Below are 18,742 nucleotides of genomic sequence, written 5' to 3' on the forward strand. Positions count from 1 at the left end.
ACATGAGAAAACGTAATAGAGTTCAGCTGTAGGTTATCAAGTGGGTTGATTGCAATGGTAAAAGAATTTGGACTCAGCAACTTGTGTATTATCAAAATAACGTGTTTATTGAGTTTTCATCACACTCTTTTTTTTTTTTATGTATTTGCAGTTATTTGGCTCCCATCTGAACTTTTTCCAGTGGATTGTTTCCCAAATTCAGAGTGAACACCAGAGGGAGCCATCATATGAACTGATCCATATTGTGTGATTCAGCACTACACTACTGCTACCACACCCATACAATCAACCTCTTACCTTGGAGGTGGGATTCATATTTAAGTCTATCCTAGCTTTAAGGATGATTGTCTATGTAACAGACCATAAAAATGGATAAACATCTGAACACACAGCCTTCATCCCTTTTAGGTATCTTGCTTAATTTTTATTATATAGTATAGATTCACATTTGTGAGAATCAGAGCAACCAACAGTTGCTAAACATCCTCTGGCTTTACCATGATCTCTGGGAGTTTGTAAATTTCCATTATATTTCCAGGCTAGCCCACACACGCATGTTTTTTGTTGCTATTTATTTTTCATATTGAGTATGAAAAATAATGAATGTTCAAAGCCTCCAAAAGCTCATACACCTCTGCCTGTGCCCTGTAGCTGATCCAAACGCACTCTTACACATTTAAACAGCAAATGGATGTTATCAACAACAGCTCGAGGGTCCAAATGCAAGAAGCAGAGTGATGGGTGAATAATTATGCTCCTTTTGTTTTGGTTATATTTTAGAAATCACAAATAGTTAGCAGATACACTGCTAGAAAGATGACTACAGAAGCCGAATCTAGCAAGTTTAAAAAGAAACAAAGATAAATATCACTACTACTTCAAAAATGAAAAATCTTTCTTTATGAACTGGGTTTATCTGGTTTTTGTAAGGATCAGTGACTCGGTTTCTATCAACACCAAAGAGCATCAGCCTTTCTTCCCAATGGGCTCCATTATAATGTCCTCGGAATAACATCCATGGTCCATTATAATGATCAGATAAATCACCTGAATAGAGGACTTTCAACACAGTCTACAAGCTCATCTGCAACTCTTGGTGGGCAGATGTTAACATTGTACTCTGAAAGCAGTGGGGAAAACACAGGGAGATTGCTAATATGCATAATCCTACCGCCTGATGTTTCCATCTAGAGACACAGAGTGTGATATGCATTATACCAGTAAAGCCTCACAACACAGTGAACAGGATCTTCCCTGGGTTCTCCCTCTAAGCCTGACTCTTGAGATATCAAAGGAAAAAAGGCTTTTGTGATAATTTTGCTGCAGTGCCCAGGTTTCTTTTGGTTATTTTGTCAGGATGAACAGAGCACAGAAAGGACCTCATTTACATGTTAGGAGTTACTCCTTGTAGTAACACCTTTACATTCAAATAAATGCACGGTGGGCAAGGTGTTTTTCCACAGCCTGTAAACTGTAACAGGTAGGTGATGGAGAAGATTTTCAACTTCAACAAGGATGCATCACTGTTATGGACCCTCAGCATGTTCCTTAGGTGAAAAAATAAAGCTGGGTTGCCATCATGTTAAGCCATGACAAAGTAACTGCAGTTTATCTATAGTATAAACTGCCTAATCTACAATAACTACTGTTACCTATTTACTTGTTACTAGCTATTCAACATTTTTAGTCCCAACAAGTTCATGTGTGCAGTCTGCACGGTGGAGTGGTGGTTGGCACTGTTGCCTCACAGCAAGTGGATCATTGGTTCAAGCCTTGGTTGGGGAGAGGTTTGAATAGTGGTCTTGTGTGGGGTTTGCATGGTCTGGCTGTCTCCCACTGTACAAAGACATGCATGTTAGGTTAATTGATCACTCTAAATTGAATGGTTGTTTGACTCTCTGTGTTGGCCCTGCAACAGACTGGCGACCTGTCCAGGATGTACCCTGCTTCTTGCCTGCTGATTGCTGGGATAGGCTCCAGCTTCCCCACAACCCTGAATTGGACTGAGCGGTACAGAAAATGGATGAATGTGTGTACAAATCTGCATTGTTACAATAAGGTGAATATCCTGTGTTTTTGACACTGTAGGGTTTGTCCCAGGTGAACTTGTATTCACTTGTGACATTTTATACACAGAAAGGAGAAATAGATGTTAGATGGAGCTTTTAACATAAACTTGATTTAGCACAAAAGTATATTACCAAATGAAACCACATGCAAAAATAAATCTCTATGCATAGTTATAGTTTTATTTTATTATTTGTTGTATTGGTCTATATTTTGAAAGGCCCCAAGTATTTGATTCATGAAAAAGCTTAATAATATCCTGATGTGTAGTTACAGCAACTTTGAATTATGATGCATAAAGGGTACATGATCCAAGCCTACCATCAAGCCAATATTCTAACTTTCAATTCCCTTCATTAAAGAGCTCATTATAAACTAATTTATATTAGTTTTTAAACTTTAATGCAGTTTTTCCTCATAGTGCTCCTGACTGCTTTAAGGTCCAGTCAGATCTTTTTGTGCAGCTGGTAAAAATAGTTGAAATGAGCCTTTTTACACCTGGTTTTGAGATTTGTCCTGAGCTATCTGATCAAAACGTTATCAGCTCAAGTATTGTTGTAAATGCACTCATGATGGACTGAGGATTCATTCAAATTCAATCATGAAAATCTGAGCTTGTTCTGGATATTAGTGGCCTCTATCTTAAAACAGTGTAAACACTACCATACTCCTAGTAATGATGAGAAGAATATGAAGATATTATCTAGCTCTAGTTTTGAAGCCTCAACATTTGCCCATTGGCATTTTGATGTTTTGGGGATGAAAAAAGTGACCTTATTGGAACTAGAGTATATTTGAAACCTGATTTGATAAAAGTATCTTTGAGGCTTTGATTGTTCTTGATGGTGTAACATTATTACAACATTTGGAAAAATATTTTTGCCTAATTTTAGAAGTCTATTTGAACCAGATATATTTTGGAACTTATCTTAAATGACCGTCAGTGATATTTTCACATTGGTTTTATATCTGACACCGAATGACTAAGTTCTTTTTTCAATATGCAATCTGTGGTATGGGTCCAAATGTAAATTTCTACAGAGACAAGTTGCAATACGACCCAAAAGCTTCGGATCTGTTTTGTAGATTCCGGGAGCTGCCTTTTACTTCTTGACCAAATTGTTTACCTTACTGGACATCCACCCCCTTTCTTTATCTGCTTGATCTAATTCAGGGTTGCAGGGAAGCTAGAGCCCATTTCAGCTTATATCATGGAGAAGCAGGGTACAGCCAAATGACACATTTCTCAGGATACTTAAACTGTGATAATGTCTGAATGTGTAATGTGGTTTAAGCCAGTAAAATTAATCCTGAATCTCACAGAAGCATTACCAGCAATGCCCTGACTGTTGCCCACCACATCTGAATGTGGGAGTAGCTTACATATTTATCGGCTTGAAAATAGTGACGTTTGATCACAAATGATCAGTCAAGACATATGGGACAGGATACGATGTAGCTCAGCTGGTGGAGCAGGTGCCTTATGTAGACAGTGCCCTTCCTTAACACAGTGCTGTGTTTCAATCCCAGCTTATTCATATTGAGCTATTCTGGTTGAACTATTGAGTTAAACTAAAAACAACTGACTGATGTTTCAAGTTAAAACAGGAACTAGAAAAGCAACTAGTGGCCATTGTTGCTATGTCGAGCAATTGATTAAAAAGCTTTACAGCTTTTTATGTTTCATGAATACTGTATGCATTGCTTTTTAATTTTTTTAATGAATTTGCATTTTATCTGCTGTGGTTATGTGGTTATTGTGGTTATTGTTTGTTGTTATAAGCTTCTTTTTTCAATGTATTTCACTCTCTTCTGTCATTTCCAGGTCAGGACATGACCTGTGGAGCAGGCACAGAACAGCTAATCCTGTTTGAGCCTTGTTAAGCATTTACATGCAGGAGTAAAACCCTCGATCACATTATATGTGTGGCTTTGATAACTTGGATTTTTGTATGATTTCAGTCTTACCAAAACATTTACATGTATTTTAAAAGTCAAGTTTTGGTTTGACGAGCACAGTAATTACATTTCCATTGTTGTGGAAGCATTTACAGGTCCCATTTACAAGTCTGTGGGATCATCTTTTACATACACAAAAAGCTTTGTGACTCATTGAAAGAAATTAAAAATACTGAAAAGCATAATATACCCTCTTCAATTCTTTCTAATGGCATTTTTTAGTTTTCCCTCTGGTCCAGTTGGGTGAGTGTTTAGCAGGCATAGGTATGAGGGGAAACAGGACAAATTACACCTCTGTTGACTGTGGCAATACCGCTCAGTGTTACATAATTAATGTACTGGCACCAAACCTAGCAATGTTAAATCCAAACTCAAGAGTGTTAAATCTATAATGACTGCAAAGTTAAATCCCCAATAAGCCAACCAATAAAATTTGGAGATTAAAAATAAAAATATTAATAATATACTGTGAATACAACATGAGTATTTTGCCATTTTAAAATAAAATAATACAGAAATGACTGAACCTAATGTTTGGTTTTGGGCCATGTCAAAAAGACACCCTTTCTCTCAGATGATATTTTAAGGTGGGTTGCTGGCGTGTTCTGATGTGTACAGTAAATGCTGGTGACCTAGATTTTAGACCCTTGTGCAATGGGGAACAAATGTTTCTGCTCTCAAAAAGAGACACGAGAAGCTTTTCTCCTCAGTCAGCCTTAACTGCTTCAATTCAATTCCTTTAAAGCAGGGCTACTCAATTCAGTCCAAAAAGAGCGTGTTGGAGCAGGGACACATTGAAAACCTGCAGGACTGCAGTTGTCATAGGGCTGAATTGAGTAGCATTGCTTTAAAGGAATGAAGATGTTGCAATAACATTCATAAGACAGCAATTCTGTCCTTTGCTCCACTGTAATTATATGCTTTTATGCACAAGGCTCTACTGCTGGCTGTGGTGCTTGCATGTTTTTGCACTTATTTATTATCTGAGAGTAGTTACTGGGTTTTAAAGTATTTTTTGTTTGCTTGTTTGTTTTATGTGAACTCTAAACATAAAACTATCTGCTATGTGGTTTATTAAAATTGTATCAAGTTGTGCTCTTAAACATATGTTGCTATTGAAGCTATGCAGCTACTCAACTTCTAGGTTTACTTTTCTTCCCACTCAAAATTAAATTGATGTTTAAGCTTGATCTCACAGTGCATTTTGAATTAAATTACATCTGTGTCCCACAGACAGGTACAGACTTAGACTTATTTACTCTGGGAGGCACGATTTTAAAATAGCCGTTTTTCTTTATCAGGTTAAAATTCACGATTATAGCATATAAAATCGCACGTGTAAGCTATATTATAGTAACACTACATTCAACATGTTTTTTCTTCGATAAAAATTGTGGCAGTGACAGACTTAACCTGCATATGTTTTAATCACATGCTCCTTTAACCTTCACATAATGCAATTAGGTTCCTGGTTCGGGCCGCACCCATAACAAGGTCTGAAAAAAAATAAATACATTTTAAAAATCCGCGTCAATTGGTCTCCTCTGGCAGTCGTCATTCCACATTGACCCACCTCCTCCTTGTATCCTCCGGGCAGCAGACGTATATAAACACACTGATCCATCTTCCTTCAGCCTACCCGGTAACATCACGATAACCGTTACGTGGAGCTGAGATGAGAGGGCGCACAAGCTCAGACTGTGGCTGATTTCTATTTTTTTTTTTTAATCAACAGTGAAAGAGGTGAAGCCTCGGCTACTCATCCTGAGCCTGTACATGCTGCATAACGTTATCTCAGCATCACCTGTTCCTCCCGTCGATAAATGGTGAGTGCATTGTTTACAGCATTTATCCTGGTTGATTTCTCAGAATGTCGAGTCTAGGTTGCTTATTTGCGGGATGTTGGTGTTCGTACTGTTTTACTTCAAAGCGGCTGCCTCTCCATTTTTTTTCCAAATGATTTAGAATCTAAAAACAAAAGCTATGAAGCAAAAAGTGACTGATTTAAAATCCTGAATGCGTCTAAGGGAAATGAAGCGGCAGCCTCTTCCTCCTCTTCCTGCCTCGCCTGAAGGAAAATGTTTAACATGTCGTCATGTAGCGTGATTTCAGGGATAAAACGGTAACTGACCTCAAAACCGGGATCGCGGAAGATTAAATATTAAATCTTAGATGTCGTTCGTTTTTTTTAACCTCGTGAGAGAAAACTTTGGTGCAGCAACAGGTGGCATGTTTCTTTCTTTCTTCTTTTTTTTCCGGGCCGGAATCGAGGCGAGATGCTGAGATGGAGATGGACGTGGGAAAAAAAAGTAGGGCGTCATTCAGCACCGAGACACTGGACAGCTCCCACGTCGAGGGCTAACCATTTCCGTTTAGCTGCGATCTGGTGGGAATAACAGGTTGATCTGTAGCTTATTTTTAATCATGCTGACACATTCACAGTTTGATATTCAGCATTAGATTCTGTCACCATTAGCAAAAATAAATGGAGGGCTTTTTCACGTGCAGACGTTAGAAGTCCAGAGCCATGGCAAAGAAGGTAACCTAAATTTGCTTACCTAAGTTTGGTGAAAATTATTGATACACATTGACAAACACACACACACACACACACACACACACACACACACACACACACACACGTTCTCTTTTTCCTCACAAACTGTCCCCTTCTTCCCATCCCCCTCTTCCACTGACTCCCAGTCTTGTTGCATAGCTACCAGCTCAAACACATACTGGGGATGCAGGACAAACCTTATGTCTTTTCTCTCGACCCTCTCCATTTTATTTCAAATGTGACTTATTGAACAGAAAACTGAATCACTTGATGAGCTGATGGTTCACCTTGCAATTTAGTCAGGATTTTCAGTTTACTCAATCACTGTTTGAGGTTTCTGGTCTACTGCATATGTTTTGTGTAAGTGTTGTGCTGTCTCTACCGTCCCCCCGCCACCACCACCCCTCCTGTCTCTCTCTTTTGAGAGAAGCTGAAAGGTTGGCATTACAACAACAAAGGAAGGATGGAATGTCAACAGGCTTCAGAGAGAAATGGGCTGAGGGAAACAGAGAGATGGGGACTGCATGTACTGTTTCTATCTCAGACAAAAGTTCACAACTTATCAACGCACTACTAGCCCCTATTCTGCTACCATCACCTCTCATTCTGAAGTCCACATTGATACTGCTGCAGAATCAATACATAATGTTGTGCACTAGCACACTGAAGGGATGGCTCAGACAAAAGTGTTACAATCCTGTTTCTTTTTCTTTTATCACAGACTGAAGCAGAGGATATGGATGCAACTGGAGATGAGGGGAATGTGTTGGTAGTGCTGAGTGGAAGACTAGTGATTTTGTTGTGATGCTGATCAAAGAACAACAAGTCCCAGTCTACCTCTCAGCACAAGCAGTATCCTTCTGTACACACCAGCTTTAACCTCCACAGCTCAACAATGTTGCCATTAATAGTGAGGTTTCTGATTTATTCAGAACCACCCATATGAAACCTGCCCTTTAAAAAAAAGAAAAAAATAAACACTTAAATGTTTTGATTCAGTCCCTGTATGAATGAGTGTTCAGTCATGTTAATTACAGACAAAATTGCAATCAAAAGCATAATTTAAGCAAGGTACTGAATCATGCTGCTCTGGAAAACACTGTAATTATGCCATGAAGTGCTCTGTGCAAAAACAGGCTGAAACAGCCTTGTATAGTCATTTTTAGTCTCTTTTTAGATTTTACATGCAGGTAGGCTGGATATTGTTTGTCAATTTTTTCTTAATTATGAATCAATCTGTATTGAAATGTATGTTGTTGATATTATTTTAATAAAACTAAAACCTAAATGTCGTGTATTTTCACATTGTTGTACATCAGTGACGATCATGACGAGGTCGAAGCACTGAAATAAGAAGCGATCCCACTAAAAGAAAAGAAAAAATAGTTATGTTTTACATTCTGTGGTATCATGGGATGGCTCCCTGCAAGAAGATTTTGCTCAAAGCTTCACTTCTGCCACACTTAGAAGAATAACTATGAATCAACAATCAATACGGGGGCTCTTTTTCCCTCTAAGGTGAATACACACCCTCAGTCAACTGCCTCCTGTAGTTTCTGCAGAGGCTATCAGAGTAGTGAGCAGCCAGGTATAAAGGGAGCCACTTTCCACAGATTTGGCAAGCAGAAGTGCAACCACCAGGCGAACACACACACACATACATGTGCAAGCCAGCGTGTGTGGGCAATCATGCTTTAAAAGTTAAAAGGTTTTGGGAGGCTGATTTAAATGATTAAACATGATTTTACAAGCAATGGTATGGTTTTCTTAGAAATAGTAATGGAACCATGTATTTTTGTACAATTTTTAGCCTGCAGTACATTACTCGGGCAGGTCTGCGTTTGAGGTCAACAGTCTATTCTAAGCCTTGATTAATGTTAGCAAACAGACCTGAGTAAATAGAAGATATCTACTGTCACTAAGAAGACTGAGGGGTGGGCTTATATCCATAGCAAGACACAATTCCTGCTTGCTTGTATACTGCACAACTTAGTATTGCACCTATTGTCATGTTTATAATAAGCAATAAATTTATTGATTAAAAGGAAAATACAGTAGGAAATATTACTAAACTGCATTTTAAAAAATTCTATCTTAAAGCAACAGTTGCTGAGGGAAAGCAGAAAGAGGGCAGCACAGCAACATTTAGTTATGAGAAATCATTATATATAATAATGCTTGAAGCTGCACACAATAATTTGAAAACATACCACATAAGCTTACCTTTGTTCTTGTTACCAGGATACATGCATGATTTACCTGACAGTAGCCCCATCTTTGTTATGCATAATGAACATGGCACCAAGCCCAACTCTGATGACAAAAGGTTGTGTATTTATATCAAATGAAATCATTGTAAAGTAATGATTATTTTATTTAAGTTCAAAACTGACACGAAACCAACAAGCAGGTTAAAATTGGAAGGAGGAGTGCTTATCATCACCACTAACACTAAAGGCTAAAATCAGGCTCTTGGTAATATTTGCCACAGTTAGTTCTCTCTGCCCTTTTTTTGCTCATAAAAGCTTTTAAAAGGTTTTAATTCAAAAATGCATCGTGGCTGCATCTCCTTCACACTGCACTCTGTAAGTCTCCAGATTGGCAGCATCCTGGTTTTTCATATATAAAACCCAGGGACTGGCTTGTGTTGCTAAGCAACACAAAAGAGTCAAGTGCATTTGTTTATTGCCCAATAAGAATGCAGACAAAGTTTCAAGGTTTTTGAGGAAGGTCCTGTAATAATGATAACATAAAAAAAATGAAGATAAATCTCTCATGAGCAGATTTCATGTACAAGGATGTAAAAGAGAAAGAACAGTCTCTTATAGTTTAGGGTGTCACATTGCCAGGATTTTAGGAATCTGGTCCTTAACATATCTTCAAATTAGCCAAATACAACTTCAGATGTCAACAAAACATTTTACACTGTACTATTTATTTAGCAAAAACTAAGACAAAATGCAGAAAACCTAAATACACCTCATGATTCGTCCTTTTCGTTATGATTTAATAAGCCTCTTATTTCATTTTGAAAGAATTTCAGCCCATTCTTCATTACAATGTTGCTTTAGTGTATTGCGGTTTGCAAGCATTTTTTATGCATAGCTCACTTAAACTACAGCATTTCAATCAAGCTGAAGTCTGGACTCTGATTGGGTCATTGTAGTGTCTTGATTCTTTTCTTTTCAGTCATTCTGATGGGAATTTGCTCCTGTGCTTGGAATCATTGTCCTGTTGCATGACCCGGTTTGGGTCAAGCTTTGGCTGTCAGACCGACGCTCTCGCCCGGATCCTGTGCTGCAAAACAATTCCAAATCATCCGCCCTCACCACTTTTTGTGCTGATGTACTGTGTTTGGTTTTCTCCACATCACAGTGTGTTTGATGAGCAAACATCTCCACTCTGGTTTTATAGGACAGCTGATTTTATTTATTCTTTTTTCTTTTTGTATTCATTTTTGGAATTTTGGGTCAATAAAACCCCAGTTTTTTTTTTTAAATGACTTTCTGTGTCCTCTCTTTTACACCCAAAGAGTTGAGTCACACATCACAGTCATAACCAGCTACATATGTTTATTCCTTTGTCCTGTTTAGTTTTCATACTAAAAGAGACAGAAGGCAGAGCCACAGTCAAAGATACTTCAGTGTGTAATTATGATGTCTGAGTAATAAAAGCTGTTGCCAAGAGCTCAGGCAGATGGTGTCACAAAGAAAGACAACAGTGGAACATTTTGATGGATGTTTAAAAGAAAGTGCACAACAGGTGACAAAATTGCCTCGGACACATTCTCGAGAGTGTAGACCTTGTGTGATGCATGCACGCTCTTCTAGCTGTTATTACTATCTGGGCACCCAGCCATGCCTGATGGTATGTCAACTGTTCCCCGATGTCTGTACTGGCACCCGTCACCACAGCCCTGGCACCTCAGAGAGACTCCGGGGGTGGGATAGGCAGTCAGCAGTCAGCATGTGGCTACATGTGTGATCTGGAAGATCAGGAATCAGGCGAGAACATGTCGACATTAAAGCAGCACTGACATTTGATCAGGAGGCACGGAACAACACTGTTAACAAACACAAGCTCTACTTAATGACAGACTGCACAGCATTAAATAAATATCTGAGTGAGGTCATGTTAGTGATAAATATTAGATTAAATTTCAGTAAGAAATTTTAAACAGTCATAACTATTTCATATGCTCTTGTAATTGATTATAATTATTAAATAGACTAGAGACAAACAGGAAGATCAATAGCTGCTGCCATTGGAATTGTTCACCTTGTGGGTTACAACTATGGATTAAGAATATATTTTGCTTCTACAGTGTCAACAGCTGTACAATGAACTGGCAATTCTCTGATTTCACTGGCTGTTAAATGCAGAAGTTAATTAGGTGATTAATATAAGCATTAAAAAGGTATCTCCATTTTTAAAATGAGTTTTTAAGTGTTTTTCTTCAGATTAAGCAAAATAGATTCTAGTTTTAAGAAAACTTGAACACCAAAAACTAACAATTATGTCCAGTTAGTCACCATAATCATGCCTCCTTCCCTTGATATGTGGTTTTTTGTTCTATACCAGCCAAGAGTTGATGTAACTCTAGCAGCCGTTTTCTGGAAAGGAGCTGGTTCTGGTTGGATGCTGAGATAAAAAGAAGTAATTCTAAGTCAACCACTGACTCAGACAGAACACTGGAACTACCACAAGGTCTTTTGTCAGGGTTTCTAGTGAATTCTAGTGTGCTTGTTGGAAAATCAAGCGTTTCTCAAAATATTGACATTAACAGTAATCTTTTTATCTAATACTCTATTTAATGACATGATAAACTTTCCCTTAACTAACACACAAAGGTTGCATGCAAAGTAATGACAGCGCCCTCAAGTGGAAGTCATGGTAGAAATGCATGCATATATATGTGTGTGTATGTATATATATATATATATATATATATATATGCCATGACAGAAAACGGCTTAGCCACAATTCTGACACAGTGCAGATCTGCAGAATATAGTACAATATAAAATATAGATGATACATCCTTGAAGTTTGCTCCTCTCTAGCTTCCATTTTCCTTATATTTGCAGAGGCCAGCTAAATTAGCTATTTCCAAACAATTACATGTTTTTGTTCCGCTTAAGGGCCTTTCCCTCTTTGTCCTGTGCCTTAGATCAATTTAAGTCAACTAAGAAAAATTATTTCTCCTCAACTATTTTCTCTCTCTTTTATGGGCAGCTGTACATTATATATAACCAAACAGGAATGTGGGAGATTGGTGACAGAATCTGTTGAATTCTAAACAATATTATATAAAAGTATTCAACTTATCTTACAACTTCAGAGGAAAAATTAAATTTGGTCTTTTTCAATAAATAGTTTAAATAGAAGCAAAATTTCTGTGATTGATTCAATTTCTTTAAGTCCTCAATGAAAGTCAAGGAGAGATCATCTAATGTAAAAAGAGAGGAGTTTTACGTTTTGTTAAGCTAATATGCAAGTGAGTCTGCATTAGTAAAAAAAATGTTCAATTTCTAATGTTAAATTTTGTTCTCCTGTATCAGCAATATTCAGCTGAAACTGGAAATTTAGAGGATCACAGACCACATGAAAAGGGCTTTTTAGAATAGAGCTTAATTCTATTTTAGACATACTAGAACAGCTTTAAATTTGATGGCTGTTTTATCGGGACGTTTACCAAGCTTACATATACAATGAAACACACATACATAAAATAACCTAACATCCACTGCGTGTAACAATGACTGGGCTGGAAAACATGTTCAAGCAGCTTTGTTTTATGTTCATAAAAATGTGTCATATTTACATAACAAAACATATTTAGGGTTACAATGAACAATATTTCATTCTTTTTTTTTGGCAAATAATAAAGAAGTCAGTTGAAAATACTAAACAATGTTGGTAGCCAATTTCAACCACATAAATAGTGTGTAGCACAAACACTGTTTGAAAGAACCTGACGTGAACACCGATATTTCTGATACATTATCATAATGTAGAAAACTTACAGCTTACATGATGGAACAGAATAGAGCTATAACATGATTTTTAAGGTTTTTCTCTGTTTTCTATCCACAATGTGAGACACTGTCTCATGAATGCCTTTACACTTTAACTGAAACGGAGTTCACTGTGATGGGACAATCAGCACACTAATCAATGTTATTTCTATAGTCAACAAACTGTGGCCTCCTCAGAGACAGACATAAAGCACAGCAGATAATTTGTTTTCTTTTCAGCAGCACAGCTATATACTCCAGATGAAATAAATAGACAAACGAAATTAAGAGAAAACCACATAGAAGCAACAAAAGAAAAAAAAAAAGCTCTTATGCCGTTTTTACCCATGCACTGTAGTCCTAATTATCCACACAGACCTGTGGTCAAATCTCTTGACCATCAGTGGGTGACAATGCATAAACATAATGTTAAATGTTACTGTGGACCATTTGCAGCTACTGTGTGCATGAACGTGTGTTCACTGGCAAGAATTTGTTTGGTCTGCTGATCTGTATGCTGCTCTCCATTCGCTCTGTAATACTGTGGATTTGAGATACATGCAGTACTCAAATCAACACAATGAACCTCATCTACTAGAAAACAGCGATTTCCACAGCACAATTTCTGCATCACATGCTTCCTCCTGTGTGCTCCAGACAACTGTTTCCCCACACCTCCTCCTCCTGATTTCCATCCGGGAGAGCGCATCTCCAGCAGAAAGCCTCCTGCTGTGAAACATTTGCGAACAGCAACTGCAGAAAAAAACCGGCCCAAACTGTCCGGACTTTCTACTGAAAATCTGTTGTACATGTGCGAAAACGACTTTAATTTGATATGTGTGAATTTGGAATTTGAAAGGTGCACTATAAATGTGTGATTTAACCAAAGCAAATGTCTAGCTCCATTTCATCTGCTGGGCTATACAGCTAGTCTCAGACCTGCTTTATTTACACTGAATGGGATTTTATAGTCACTTATTAAGTTCAACTTAAAATTGAGAATCAAAAACGGAGATGTCTTGTAATGCCAGAGTGACGGAGGTCATTGGAGGCAAGAAGATAAAACAAACCAAAATGATTAGAATAAAACCCAGGGCTCATGGTGGTGGGAATGTTACCTCCCACTGGAGGAAAATTAACAACACTTAACAGGTAACGACTGGTCAGACCAAATATAGGCCATCAGCTGAAGTTGAAACTGGACAGTCAATACTAAGTTGTCTTCACCAGATCGTAGACGTGAATGTGGACATCGTCATCGTATTTTATGTAGTATACGGTGGGCTTTGCAGGGACCTGGTAGATGACCAAGCCCGTCCTCTTCAGGCCGTTATCTGTGACGTACTCTACCTGTTTACCCACAAGACTCTCTGGCTCCTCGCCTGGCTTCCTGTCTGCTGGCAGCAGATGTTTGTTCTCTGCATAATCAACAGAAACCAAATAACAAGATAAAGACAGTGTAACAGAAACAAAGATTTTCAACAGCTTTAATTACATTTTTGCAACAAACTTCACATTTAAGCTAAATTATCTGCAGTTTCAAGGTGAACTTTTATCACCTCCAAACATGCTTGCTTCACTTTGTTTATGTGTTGTAAACTGCCCCCTTCAAAACCTTTGAGAACATGCTGTCTTTTAATGACAGGACATAGATGACATAACAGAGCATATTCTCCTATTATTCATCCAAATAGAAATTCTGCACAAAATGTTAAAGAAAAAAAGAGCAAGGCTGCGACACGGGAGTGTTTGGCAATGCTGACTATGTAAATTTGTCCTGTTCTTTTATCTGAAAAATAAGACATTGGCTGTTTATTGCATACTGACACCAAAGATCTCATTACTGTACTGTACCTGATTCAGGCAGGACACGTAGGTCCCCATCTTTATAGTCGTCCCACAGCTGGTACATATACAACACGGGGTCCTTCTCATAGGTAATGTAATACCAGTGGGTCATAATGGGGGCTCGGGACAGCACCATGCCTCGCCACTCGTTTTTCTCCCCATCCTCTTTCTCAAATAAATGCTCCACAGCTCGACCCACCAGCTCCTCAGCTCCGGGAGGCACCTTGATCTTATTGTTTACTGCAGAAAGAAAAAGACACATCAACGGTCTAGTATGTTTTATGAGAATAGATGTTTTATATTATATGTAATGGTACATTTATTCGTATTCGGATTTTTCAGTACGAAACGTTCGGTTCGGAACAGAGGCGTGTCGAGTTCCTACACGGAAGAGTAAAGCTGGAGTTATACTCGTCTGTCAGGTTAAGTCTGCTTGGCTGATGCAGATGAATAATGCGTATATACTCGAGTGTAGGGTAACAGCGTCATGTTACAGTTTCATTTCTGGATCTGCAGGTGGCAGTAAAGCTGGTATCGGCTGGTAAATCCACAGGGCGAAGTTGCTTCTATGCTTCGCTTCAGTTCCAGCAAGTATTTCCTGTTTTAGAACAACATTAGCGACCAACATCGTGCAGTGTCTTGGAGAGATTGTGGAAGCAAATGAAGAAATTTTCCATCTTTTGAAGATTTTATGCTCATCTCTCTGGTCCATTGTGAGTTCTTTTTAAAAATGGTGGTTTCTGCAGTCGTTCAGCAAAAAGACCCAAAAATTTGGAAACACTTAATAACAATGGATAACTACCGTGTCCGCGTAACCGGATTGCACATCTGGTTGGGAGAAGGACGCGTTGAGCCTCTGTGGACCCACGCAGAGCCTACAACAGTGACAGCGCAACCAATGTGACGCAGACGCCGCATGAGTATAACCAAGCCTTAACCGCCTTGCACTATGTTAGCAGACATTACAGCTAGCAACAGTTTTTAGGAGAAACCAGAGCTTGAAGACCCTCTTCCATTGTTAAAATCTCCTGTTTGGGAGCATTTAGGCTTCCAAGTAAAGTATGTAAAAGGACAAAGACAAGTGGATAAGAAAAAGCAGTCTGCTGTCCTTGTGTCGAGCCGTGCTTAAAATCTATTCCTCTCTGTAGCCCCGCCCCCTCCACATGTGAATGGAAGCATGCTCTCGCTGAAAACTTGTTCTGGATTAACTCTGCTTTTACAGCTCTGTGGAAAAAGCTGTTTCTGAGTCTTTTTGTGGTGGTTTTATGGTTCCTGTACTGCTTTCCTGATGGTAGCGGTGTATTGCCAGGGTAGGTGGGGTTGGCTGCAGTCCAGGAGAGGTCAGAGGAAATGTGGATGTCCAGGAACTTAATGCTGTCTACATGCTCCACTGCCTCTACATGTATGCAGAGAGGAGCGTGCTCAGTTTTCCTGGACCTCCTGTAATCTACTATGACCTCCATTGTCTTGTTGATGTTAAGAACCAGTTTGTTCTTGGAACACCATTTAGTAAGACTCTGGACCTCTTCTCTGTAGTGGGTCTCATCATTGTTAGATATGAGACCCACCACTGTGGTATGGTCCGCAAACTTCACAACCACGTGTGTGGGTGGATGGTAGAGCAGTTCTGTGTGAAGAGGGCACACAACCCTGCGGTGTTCCAATGTAGAGGATCAGTGGTGAAGATGTTGACTTCCCTATCCTCTCCACCTGGGGCCTATTGGTGAATTTTTTCCAGTTTGTTGGTGAGAGCTCTGGCGTTGGCGAGGAGGAGACTGGGCAGAGCCGGTCGGTGTGGGTTAGCTTGTACCCTAGCACGCAACCTGCTCTGCTTGCCCAGCTTTTGTTTATGTTCTCTCCTCCATCTCCTGGGTCACAGAGGGGGAGACAGTGAGGGGCTCTGTGATCCACTGCAGTTCAGGCAGAGTAAAATCTGGCTTTGGAGATGCAGAAAAACTGTAGTTTTTCCTCAGCCCCAGCAGGTCAGCCCTTCCGTACCTGATTAAGACTTCCAGTAGTAAAAATGCAAGTGAAAACACGAACAAAAACAATAAAACAAACGTAAATAGCCGAGATCCTGGAGCCGCTGTGTGTGCCCGCCCTACCATCTTGGAAATTAATTTAATATTTGTACAAGTTTACGTTAATTATCTTTATTTTTTCCAAGAATTATTTATTGTAGAATTTACTGCAAGAAGTTTTCTTTATTGTTTTTAGTTTCAATTTTAAATGTTGTTAAACATGTTCCTATTTACACCACAGTTAAACAGTTTTATGTTTTCATTTGTGCCCTTACTGTACTGAAAAGAACCAAACTGTAGGTACGTACCAAACCGTGATTTTTGCATACTGTTACATCCCTGGAAATTACACGTTATATTAAATGTATACATATATTTAGCTTTTTACTTTTTCCTAAATTGTATCTTACTTCATCCCCATTACAGGACTGCAAAAATGAGTCAAACATTTAAATCACCTTTGTCATCTTTGCCATTACATGCAACGCATTTTTATAGTCATTTCACATAATGTAAATCTGCAGGTGGTCTACTCATGAGGAAATGCTATAAACAACCATGGCACGTGAATGTTTGTTGTCAATTTGAAGTGCAGATTAACATACTTAAAGCATAATCTTGTCCATGAAAATGATGAAAATAAGCACTTTTAACACTTTGCTGTTTATAACATGCAGACCAAATAAATAAATAAATTTCCACAATGTCATCACACTCACCAACTTTCTCTGCCAAAACCTGCAGGTTGGACACCCGACTATCTTTGAATAGCTCGATGCCATAGACACAATCAAAGCCGTCATATTTGACCATGTAGAGGGAACTGTTGACAGTTAAACGCTCCAGGACAGTGCCCTTCCACTTGGTCACGTTACCCTTCTCCCTCCAGGTATGCTGAATCCTACGGCCCAGAAGGTTGTCAGGGTCCGGGCTCAGGGTTGATGCTGAGCTTTCACTCAGCTCTCCACTACTACGCTTCCTGTAATAACATAAGCATGAATCATCAACGGTGCAGTGATGACTGACAAAATGTTGCAAACACAAGAGAACTGAAACCACCAATAACTTAGTTAGAAGCTCTCAGCGGATATGCACAATTCACATTCAGCTTAGTGCCACCTCTTTATTTTTATTTTTAGCTTTTCTAGAAAATAAATGTATCCTTTAGACATTTAAAGACACTGGATTTAGTTGTTAAAAAGAAGAAAAAAAAAGTTTAAAAATATGTCTGGGCCTACCTGCCCCGTTTCTTTGACATGCTTCCATAAATTCACACAACCCTGCGAAACACAATACAGGTCAGGTCAGTTAGTACAGAGGAAACACGATACAGTGTTACTCATGAGACACATCCATTCTGAGTAATTAAAACAATGGTTGGTAAAGAGCAGTTAAGCATGTAACACTTCTGATCTGCTGCCCTCAGCTAAATCAACCACAACCATACAAACTAGCTAACAAACCCTCATTACCGGATGTAAACAACAAGCTCATTGTGGCGAGCGATAATGCTAACGAAGTTAGCTCAGTGCTAATACGACTACAGGTTACATATTTATACAGCTAACTATATGGCTAATAAATGTGTAACTTAACCAAAGCCAGACCTGTAAACACTAGCGGGTTCACTGCCGTCGAAAAATATACATAAATAAAAATGTATAAAGCCACACTATGTGTAAAAAACGAACAAGTTAGGTGGCTGACGTCGAGAAATCAATTCCGTCGCAGTTTACTTCAAGACGAGAAACATTCCAGAAATATTGCCTTTTGCATTTCTACACATAGGCTAGCCGAACAAAAGGAAATGCATCGCCATGTAAGCGCTGGTTTTACAGCCTTGTTACAGCTATTAGAATAACAGACAAATAAGGAACATCCAAAATAGACAAATTAGTGTTTGTAATATTATCGAAAAGTTCAATTGTCGAGAGCCACGATAAGAAGCTGTTTGCCTTACCTGATCAATAAATCCACATGTGTTAGTCTTTAGTGAGCAGATTCCTCCACCTAGGCTAAACGGAAGCGAACCTCCTCTTGGAACTACAACTACCAAAATCCCCTCGCAAGTCGCACAGCCTTTTGGGACTTGTAAGTCACGTATTATTTAATATTTAACGTTACCACCACGATGATAACTTTTATAACAACATATAACAAAAAATAAGTTCAAGTCAAATTAAATTAAATATATTTTCATTATTATTTTGTTCTTTTTTAAATTCAAATGAAGTGCTAACGTTATCCCACACATCTTACTTAACAAATAAGCA

General features: G+C 38.7%; 1 protein-coding gene across 2 annotated transcripts; it reads right to left on the minus strand.

Moving 5' to 3' along the window:
• Positions 1-12,362: 12,362 nt before the first annotated feature.
• LOC121644625 (spindlin-Z-like) lies at positions 12,363-18,506 on the minus strand. Of its 2 annotated transcripts, none has more exons than XM_041992706.1 (5): positions 18,430-18,506; positions 17,708-17,749; positions 17,189-17,448; positions 14,455-14,688; positions 12,363-14,018 (listed from the first exon to the last, which is right to left on the minus strand). In XM_041992706.1, exons 2-5 carry the CDS (start codon positions 17,725-17,727, stop codon positions 13,813-13,815), a joined length of 720 nt encoding a protein of 239 aa, XP_041848640.1. In that variant the 5' UTR covers positions 17,728-17,749; positions 18,430-18,506; the 3' UTR covers positions 12,363-13,812. The 2 variants fall into 2 exon arrangements, with proteins under 2 accessions (XP_041848640.1, XP_041848641.1); XM_041992707.1 differs by lacking the exon at positions 18,430-18,506 and adding an exon at positions 18,077-18,367.
• Between the last annotated feature and the right edge of the window lie 236 nt (positions 18,507-18,742).

The sequence above is a fragment of the Melanotaenia boesemani genome, chromosome 8, assembly GCF_017639745.1.
Source record: "Melanotaenia boesemani isolate fMelBoe1 chromosome 8, fMelBoe1.pri, whole genome shotgun sequence".
Taxonomy (NCBI): domain Eukaryota; kingdom Metazoa; phylum Chordata; class Actinopteri; order Atheriniformes; family Melanotaeniidae; genus Melanotaenia; species Melanotaenia boesemani.

Coding starts and splice junctions, on each gene's coding strand:
- LOC121644625 (XM_041992706.1), bottom strand. CDS start 17,727: ATGTCAAAGAAACGGGGCAG. Junction 17,449..17,707: donor ATGTCAAAGAAACGGGGCAG/GTAGGCCCAGAC, acceptor ATGTTATTACAG/GAAGCGTAGTAGTGGAGAGC. Junction 14,689..17,188: donor GGTTTTGGCAGAGAAAGTTG/GTGAGTGTGATG, acceptor TTCTTTCTGCAG/TAAACAATAAGATCAAGGTG.